This window comes from Vigna angularis, chromosome 6 (assembly GCF_016808095.1).
Source record: "Vigna angularis cultivar LongXiaoDou No.4 chromosome 6, ASM1680809v1, whole genome shotgun sequence".
Taxonomy (NCBI): domain Eukaryota; kingdom Viridiplantae; phylum Streptophyta; class Magnoliopsida; order Fabales; family Fabaceae; genus Vigna; species Vigna angularis.
In genome coordinates this window covers 758,270-768,177 of record NC_068975.1, presented here as the reverse complement: position 1 = coordinate 768,177, position 9,908 = coordinate 758,270, and the positions used below count along the sequence as shown (strand labels likewise).

The following is a 9,908-nucleotide window of genomic DNA, read 5'->3' as shown; positions in this document are numbered from 1 at the left end:
AGAATCTTCACAATAATGTTTTTGGTAAGCTACTTTTGACCATTTTTCCGAGCAGTTGTTTGTAACTTATCTAAATTTGTTTTTGTCGTGCAGATTATCTGTCATCGATGGATCCTTCCAAGAGTAGCACCTTTGCACGCCTGTTTGCCCTTAGGAGGGTGATTTGAAGAAGAAGTCTGGTGAAGGGACTTCATCCTGTGCACCCATTACTCCTTCCCCACCCATACCAACACTAGTGCAGAATTGGCTTTTAACGTCCCCCCATAGACGTCCGTCCATAAAAGCCCCAACGTAAATAATTGACCGATGGCATATTCGTAAATAAGTGAAACTCTAGACGTCCGTCCTGGGTCGGGCCAGACGTCTATAATATTATAGACGTCCATGGGAGGGGGACGGACGTCTATAATATTATAGACGTTCGGCCCCCCATATCGGACGTTTAAGGTGCTGACAGGGTGGTTGGAGAATTAATTGTCTTCAGTTGCAGCCAACTTGCATTTTTAGGTAAGCTCCATTTTTAGGTTTTCAACCACCCTGAACGAACCTTCCCAATTTGCAGCCAACTTTCCATCCGTTCGATTGCACCGAACGTCTCTAGTCTTTCGCCACACTAGATCTCCCTCAGCAAACTGCCTTAGTTTTATCTTAGTGTTATAGTGACGAGCAACGAGCCTTTTCTAAGCTTCCGCTCAAACAACAACAATTTCTCTTCTTCTGCTAAGGTATCCAATTCCGCCCTTAAGTCATCATTGTTTACCTGCAGATCTTGTATGTGCCTCTTGAGCATTGGTTCCCCCACTTCTACCGGCAACATGACATCAGTGCCATAAGTGAGGTTGAAAGGGATTTCTCTAGTGGTACCGTGCGGTGTGAAACGATACCCCCAAAGAACCTCTTGCAATTCGTCCACCCAAGCTCCTTTGGCGCTTCCCAATCATTTCTTCAGTTCAGCCACTATCACCTTGTTGGCTGCTTTTACCTGCCCGTAACGGTAACGGTAACTCTACTGCAAAAACAGCTAAGTGATGCCCTCACACATATCCGATCGACTCAAACCGCAAACAAAACTCAGTTAACTCCACCGACCAACCTATTATTCTCCCCGCCAAATCTGATTTGCATATGATTTTGGCAATCGGATGGTCAGTTCTCACTACTACTAATTGATCTTGGAAGTAAGGCCTCAATCACCGAGCGGTTATCACAAGCGCTAAAGCAATTTTCTCCACTTTCTTATATCTTGTTTCTGCATCCTGCAGTGTTTTGCTGATGAAGTAAATGAGTTTGAATTCTGGATTCTCCTACACCAAAGCCGCACTAATCGTTTCCTCTGAAACTGCCAAGAATAACTGCAGTCGTGCTTTGGATCAAGTCGACCCATAACAGGCGAGCTAGCCAATATGCACTTTACCTCGTTGAAGGCCTCCTCGCACCGATCATCCCACTTGGTCTTGACACTCTTCTTCATTATCTTCATAATCGGCTTTATACGTTCCACCAGTTTTGGAATAAAACGAGACAATGAAGTCAGTCGTCCCACCAAGCGTTGCACCTCCTTAAGATTTTGTGGGCTTCTCATTTCAAGCACCACCTTGCACTTGTCAGGATTTACTTCTATTCCCCTGGCTGTTAGCATAAAGCCTAAAAATTTTCCAATTGGCACCCTGAAGGTACACTTGGCCGGATTCAGACGCATCCCATACTTGCGCACCTAGTCGAAAACTTCCTCAACATCTTTCACATGATCCTCCACCGAACGGCTGCACACAACCATGTCGTCCACATAAACCTCCATGCACTGCCCAATTTAATGACAAAAGACTTTGTCCATCAAACGTTGATATGTAGCCCCTGCATTCTTCAACCCGAATGACATTACTTCATAGCAGTAATTTGACCGCTCAATAATGAAAGTTGTTTTATCACTATCAGGGAGGGTACATGGGGATATGATTATAGCCCGAATAGGCATCCAAAAAACTTAAAACTTGGAACTCTGACGCCCCATCTACCAAAGCATCAATGCTCGGAAGAGGATAGGAGTCTTTAGGGCATGCTTTGTTTAAGTCCGTGCACATCCTCCACTACCCATTCGACTATTTCACCATAACAACATTCGTCATCCAAGTAGTATACTTGACTTCACGAATGAATTTTTCCTCAAGGAGCTTCTTCACCTCGACCTCCACCGCCAACCTTTTCTCCTTCCCGAGCCTCCTCTTCTTCTGCGTCACCAGGCGGGCCTCCTTAAACAATGCCAATTTATACGACATGACTTTTGGGTGAATTCCCGGCATGTCGGCTCCAATCCAAGCAAACAACTCTCTGTTTTTCTTTAGCTGCTTGCCTATCAGCTTGGCCTGTTCCTCTCCCAACTCACTCCCAATGGAAGTAACCTGGTCCTCCTTGCGCCCAAGATCGAATGGTCTCCTTTGTCCCAGTGGCTCTATCCGGTCGTCAGTATTGGCTCTAACTCTACCATTGCTACCTCCGACCGTTTGACATTTCGCCTAGAAGTTGAGGGTTCAACCTTCAGGCCCGCAACGTAAGACTCTCGAGCAACCTTCTAATCCGCACGGATGGTGCAAATGGTACCCTTGTCAAAAGGAAACTTAAGGGTTACGTCCACCCTATGTAGTAAAGCTAATCAGGAGCATGAAAATCCTCATCAGTAAAGCTAATCGGTGGCATCGAGCGTTTGTTTACGTCCACCCTATGCACACTTTTCATCTCCCTCAAACTCCTCTTCCTCGTAGATGCCAATGACCCTCCTCCAACAAAGCCTCCAGAAATATTGTTAATGATGTCATGCAACGGTTGATCATGACTTCGACTTCTGCTGCGACGACGATCCTCCCTGCGATCAGACCACTCGGATCTCCCTCTCCTTGGTGGACTTCTTTCCACCCGCTCACTCCTCACGAACCTTCTCAAATGCCCCGCCCTTAACAATTCTTCAACCTTGTCTCTTAGAGTGGTGCATTCTTTAGTGGTATGCCCCATATTCTGGTAATAGAGGCAATGCTTCGTACCATCCGCATTCTTAGGCTTCAGTTTTTTATTCAATGGGGCAAGGAGATTCGCGCTCAAGGCTTCCTCCAAAATTCACGCCCTTGGCGCATTCAGTTGGGTATACCGCTCAAATATGGGCCTTTCGAACTATCTTTGAACTTTTTCCCTTTCTTCCGTTCGTTTGGAACGAGCTTCTTCTTACCCTCTTTCTTCTCTTGGCCTGAGGATGAAGTATTCTCTTCGTGCCGCCGTTTTTGGACAGCTCGCATTTCCTCAATCCGAATGAATTCAGGCGCCCTATCTTGCAATTCGTCCATTGTCATGGGTGGCCGTGCGAATAGGCTTTCCACCAAAGAACAAGGTCTTAAAGTAGTAGACAAGGTGCTCATTATGAATTTCTTGCCCACACCCTTCACCTGCCATACGATCTGATTATAACGGTGCATAAAATCCCTTAGGCCTTCGGCTTTCTCCTGCTTGATTTTAGTCAGCTCCATGTATGTAAGACTTTGCATCTTACTGGAGGCAAACTGCTGCTCAAACAAGTGTCTCAAGGTCGCAAAATTGTCAATGGTCCTGGGCCGAAGAAAATGGAACCATGCCAAAGCCTCCCCTTTAACCGATAGGGAAAAAACCCTGCACCACACACTCTCATTGGGTGATTAGATAGCCATGACATCTGCAAATGACCTTAGATGCTCCTCTAGATCCCCTGATCCATCATATTTTTCAAGAGCTGAGAGCATCCTATTCGGCATTGGCTCCTCCATGACTGCAACTGTAAAAGGGTGAAGCGCCCTTTCCCGAGCGGCGTTTGCTGGTCGGACAAGGGGGGCTTCTGGAACTGTTCTCCTCCTTATCAGAATCCTCATGATCAGTTTCAGAAAATTCCACTATGGGAGTTCGAGTGGGTGCCGCCGACTGCTGATTCGGCGGGGCCCTCTGTCCCGCATCGCGGTCCCTTTGCCCCACATCGCGGTCCCTTAGCGTTGCATCCCGGTCGGCTCTCAAAGTCGCGATCTCCGCCTGCATGGCCTCCATTTGTCTTCTCATCTCCTACATCATCGCTACTAGGTCTTGTGTTGCCATCCTTATGGTCTCGTTAGGGTGTCTTCAAAAAATCATTGGCCCCATGGTGGGCGCCAAAATCTTTCTATGGAAATGGGATGAGGATAACCACTTGAAGAGTTCCTGTCTCTGCCAAACGTCCTCCTTGCTCCTTGCTCCATATAACCGATCGGTGTAGGGGGATGACTTGCAGAATAGACTCTGACGTTCAAGTCAGAATTTTTCTCTGTAGGCTTTGTGTAATTCAATAGTGATTAAAAGTGTCTTTACCTCGAAATTAAACCCTTATTTATAAAGTTTAAAAGAATCTAACCAATTAATCTACCTCTTTATCATTAATACAAACATTAACCGCTTAACAGTAATCGTTGTGACATTAATTGCACCTTAATTCTACTCAACAATTGTCGGGACTGAGCCGTCATGAAATGCTTTTTAGCATGTCAACCGCTCAGTCCTTTGAGTCCTTTCCAACTATTTTGCCACCTTACCTGATCTGTCAGTTATAAGCCCATAGTAACACTTCTCATGAAATACCCGTTAGTTTCTCTTGCAAACAATAAGGTTGAAGCAGTCAGCATCTTAAGGGGACTTGTCGTAGCAAGTCTGCTCGGTCCACCACTGCAATTGACTCCCGTAGATTTGATTCATGGATTCAAAATGACTCTAAGGTCTATGTTCACTACTTAAAATCCATCCGTCAGCACTGAAGTCATGAGAAATTAAATGCGTGAAAATCTAAAAGAGCACATTGCGTAGGAAACTTGGGAACATCCATGACATAGACACCACCGACTTATTCAACATCAACACTTCCCTCTAATTCTTTCATATTTGCCAAAGAATTTAAACATTTTGATCTAATATATTCATATGAACTATAAAATTCTGGTGTAGTTATCTTTGTTGCGCCCAAGAAGCTCTGGTATTTATGTAAAGAATCAGTGTATTCTTCTCTGTTGCAAGCAGTTGGATTGGGTCAGTGGTAAACTCTTTCTCTGTTCTGAATTTTACCATCACTTAGGAACAACCAAAAATGAAAAGTTTGACTAATATGATTTATTATTGTTTTCCCATGTTTTAATTGAAAGAGAACCCGGTTAAGAATGTAAATTCCTCCTGAGAAGAGTGGTTTTGTGGTGTCTAAATTGAAAAGTAACTTCTAAAAAAGCAAAACAAAAGGAGTAGTGAATATGAATTGTTCGCTGAAATGCGTAAATATATTCGCCTATTTTCTTTGTATTATTGGTCAAACTCATTTTGGATGTTGTTTTTCTTTGAATTAAGCTGACAATAGTCCTAAGGGCACAGCCAGAACAGATTGGTCTTCTACAATTCTGTTTTACTTTAAACCTAATTTCAGTTATCTGATTAGATTTTGAGTTGTAATTGATGTGCTTGTCCATCTCTTAATTTAAGTGTTAAACATGTTTTAAATGGTTAGAAAGTAGAAAATAAGAATATGTCTTGATGCCATCTGCATGACTGTGTATGCTGTGATGAACTTATTTTGAATATTCATGTTCTTCTCTATTTGATGTGAATTTTGTCAGGTTAACCACATGTTATGTTTGAAAGAATGGAGCATAAGTTTTCCCAAGTGATAAGCAAGCTACTAATCGAGGCAAAATAAACTTCTAAGGGTCACAAAAACACCTAAAATCAAACTATCAATTTGGTACATATTTCGTTATTCTTCCCTTGGTGAGAAAGTGTATGAGGTATGATCATTGCGGGTGCAACACTTGAAATTCATAATGGTTGAGCAGAAAGTTATCGGTGTTGTTGCTTCATCCTCTTACTCTCCTTCAGTGTTATCTTCTAAAAGATATGATGTGTTTCTAAGCTTTCGAGGTGAGGACACCCGCAAGAAATTCACAAGCCATCTTTATGATGCTTTGAAGCAAAAGAAGGTTGAAACCTTTATCGACAATTGTCTTGAAAAGGGAGAGGAGATCTCAACAACACTAATCCAAGTAATTGAAGATTCTCATATATCTATTGTCATCTTCTCAGAGAACTATGCTTCCTCAAAGTGGTGCTTGGGTGAACTCAGCAAGATTATGGAATGTAAGAAAGAAAGAGGACAGATTGTGATACCAGTGTTCTATGACATAGATCCATCCCATGTAAGGAAGCAGACAGGAAGCTATGAGAAATTATTTGTAACACATAAGGGAGAACCCATGTGCAACAAATGGAAAGCTGCTCTCACTGAAGCAGCCAATTTAGCTGCATGGGACTCTCGGACTTACAGGTAAACTAACTTGAGAGTGAGTGAAGTTGAGTTGTCCAAATTTGGTTTTAAATTATGCCAAATTTGATTTTAAATTAAGAATTCATACAATTGTCTATCAGAGCTTGAGAAGCTTTCATACTAGTTCTAACCAAGCATAAACACCTTTCATACAATCTGTTTTCAGAATCCAAATTTGATCTTAAATTAAGCATGCAGAAACACCTTTCATACTAGTTTGCTTGAGAAGCTTGCTGCATAGAAAAAACAAAGGCTTTTATTTGGGTTTAGTTCAAACTTTAATTTGGTCATATCACCATGATCTTCAACACATTTTTGTTACTCTTCTGCACTACCATTGTTGGTCATGGATTATGTGTAGTACTTTTATAGTTGCTTGTTTTAGTTTTGAATTTGTTAGACTATCTACACATCATTTATTTATGTTTCTCTTTTCACATGCAAGGGTTGAATCTGAACTCCTTAAGCATATTGTTGAAGATGTTTTGGAAAAATTGGCTCCTATATACCCAAACTGGCACAAAGGATTGGTTGGAATTGAGGAAAACTATGAAAAGATTGAGTCATTGCTAAAAGTAGGGTCAAATGAAGTTAAAATCTTGGGAATATGGGGCATGGGTGGAATAGGTAAAACCACCCTTGCTTGTGCTCTATATGACAAACTATCTCACGAGTTTGAAGGTCACTGCTTCCTTGAAAATGTAAGGGAAGAATCAGACAAGTATGGAGTCAAAGCCTTACGTAATAAGCTTTTTTCTGAGTTGTTAGGGAATAAAAATCATTGTTTTGATGTAGCCTTTTCAGTAACCAAGTTTGTTTTGAGTAGGCTAGGACGCAAAAAAGTTTTCATAGTCTTGGATGATGTGGCTACCTCAGAGCAATTAGAAAATCTAATTGAAGATTTTGATTTCATGGGACTCGGAAGTAGAGTCGTTGTTACAAGTAGAAACAAGCAAATATTTAGCCAAGTTGATAAAATATGTGAAGTCAAGGAATTGAGCTTTCATCACTCCCTTCAACTTTTCAGTTTGACTGTTTTTAGAGAAAAACAACCTAAATATGGATACGAAGATCTATCAAGAAGTGCAACCTCCTATTGCAAAGGTGTTCCTTTGGCTTTGAAAGTTCTTGGTGCAAGTCTTCGTTCAAGAAGTAAGGGAGCATGGGAATGTGAATTGAGAAAACTCCAAAAGTTTCCAAATATGAAAATTCACACTGTCTTAAAATTAAGTTATGATGGCTTAGATCACTCTCAGAAGGACATATTTCTAGACATTGCATGCTTCTTTAGAGGGGACCAGAGAGATCATGTAACAAACATGTTGGAAGCTTTTGATTTTTCTGCAATATCTGGGATAGAAGTGCTTCTGGATAGAGCTCTGATAACAATTTCAGGGGGCAATCAACTAGAAATGCATGACTTGATACAAGAAATGGGTAGGCAAATTGTTCATCAAGAATGTGTCAAAGACCCTGGAAGACGAAGTCGGTTGTGGAAACATGAGGAAGTGCATGAAGTCTTCAAATACAACAAGGTAAATTAAAAACATTTTTGCTTCTATATGTTAATTTAAGTATACTTTAAGAATTTAGCTAGTACCTGCTAATGACTATTCCATGTTTGATTTGTTTGGTTTAGGGAACTGATATTGTTGAAGGCATAATTTTAGATTTGTCCAAATTAATTGAGGATCTCTATTTGAGTTCTGATTTCCTTGCAAAGATGACTAACGTGAGATTTTTCAAAATCCATAGTTGGAGCAAGTTTAACATATTTAATGTGTATCTTCCTAATGGTCTTAATACTCTGTCTCATAAAATGAGGTACCTTCATTGGGATGGATTCTGTCTTGAGTCTTTGCCAGCTAACTTCTCTGCTGAAAAACTTGTGGAGCTTTGCATGCGTTGTAGCAAGCTTAAAAAGCTTTGGGATGGTGTTCAGGTATATGTACTACATTTATGATCTCAGTCAAATTTTTCTTATGGTTGAGGCTCATCATTTTGAATTTAACAACTTTTTAACAGAACCTTGTGAATTTGAAGACTATTGACCTGTGGGGATCCCGAGACTTGATTGAGATTCCAGACTTATCCTTGGCAGAAAAACTTGAAAATGTTTCTCTTTGCTATTGTGAAAGCTTGCATGAGGTCCATGTCCATTCAAAATCTCTTCGTGTACTGAACCTCTATGGTTGTTCATCACTAAGAAAATTTTCAGTGACATCAGAGGAATTGACAAGATTAAGCTTAGCTTTCACTTCTATATGTTCAATACCATCATCAATTTGGCACAAAAGGAAGCTCAAAGCTCTTTATCTAACGGGTTGTCGCAATCTCGGCGAGTTAACTGATGAACCAATAATTCATGGCTCTCACAAGCACTCCCTCACAGAATTGGCATCTAATGCTGAGAGATTTTCCATGAAGAACATCAAAAGCCTTTCAACATTGAGAATGCTTTGGTTAGATGATTGTAAGAAACTTGTGTCTTTGCCTAAGCTTCCACCATCCCTTGAGAAGTTGAGTGCTTGTAACTGCACTTCTCTAGACTCATACATGACTCAACGTCTAGTGTTGCAACACATGTTGCAGAGTCGCATACCCTACTTACGCAAGAACGATCTAAGATGTTATGACGAAGAGTATTTATTTCCAGGAAACCATGTGATTGATGAATGTGTGTTTAACACAACAGAGACTTCAATAACTATTCCTTATCTTTGGAAAACTGAATTGTATGGTTTCATTTATTGCATCATTCTCTCTAAGGGATCACTCTTGCAGTCTGGTATTTCGTGTTCTGTTTATCAAGATGGCATAAGGGTTGGTTGGCTCCAGAGATTGTTGGAATACGAAAGTTTAACTTCGAATCACGTGCTATGTATGTATCATGACATCAATGAATTTGATGCAATAACTGAAGAAGGGCATGGCCATTTCTTCAGCAACGTAACATTTATTTTTGAAAATAGTGAAGCAAGCATAGAAGAGTTTGGCATCTTTCCCATATATGGCTCAGAATCAGGGTTGAAGCTGGTTGGGAGAAGATGAATTTGAGTCGAAATTCATTGATTCTGAAGTATATATTTACCACAATTCTACTTTGAGTAATATGAAGAAGGAAAATGTTGAAAACTACTGTAGAAATAATGAAGAATGGATTTAAGAGTTGTTCAATAAACCTCTTATATGTTGTTGTGTGCTATGAACGAATTTGCACTTTTCGTCACAAAAATTGTATGAAAGACTGTAAATTTTGACAATATTGTTTGTAATTTTGTCCGAAGAGTTGAAAAACAAAGTTTGCAGTTATTATGAGAAAAACTACATGAGTTCGATGTCAAAGTTAAATTTATTGTCTACTTTTTCCACTAAAGAGGTTAAATTTATTGTAGGATTATGATATGTTAACTTTTTTTAACAATTTTTTTACAATAAACTATGTGTCACTATTTTATTGGTCTGTATATTTGAAATGAACCAATTACAAGCTACCACGGTCGTAAAAAAGTTGTTAAAAAAAGTTATTAAAAAATATTTTCCATCTTTGAATATACAAAATAGTTAT

At 40.2% G+C, this 9,908-nt stretch overlaps 1 protein-coding gene across 2 annotated transcripts; it reads left to right on the top strand.

The window, feature by feature from the left end:
* The first annotated feature begins 4,639 nt into the window (after positions 1-4,639).
* Positions 4,640-9,664, top strand: LOC108319984 (disease resistance protein RPV1). 2 transcript variants are annotated; one of them, XM_017551322.2, is made up of 5 exons: positions 4,640-5,061; positions 5,637-6,340; positions 6,786-7,875; positions 7,980-8,282; positions 8,366-9,664. In XM_017551322.2, exons 2-5 carry the CDS (start codon positions 5,841-5,843, stop codon positions 9,389-9,391), a joined length of 2,919 nt encoding a protein of 972 aa, XP_017406811.1. In that variant the 5' UTR covers positions 4,640-5,061; positions 5,637-5,840; the 3' UTR covers positions 9,392-9,664. The 2 variants fall into 2 exon arrangements, with proteins under 2 accessions (XP_017406811.1, XP_052735406.1); XM_052879446.1 differs by having other exon boundaries at positions 4,640-5,068.
* The last annotated feature ends 244 nt before the right edge of the window (positions 9,665-9,908 follow it).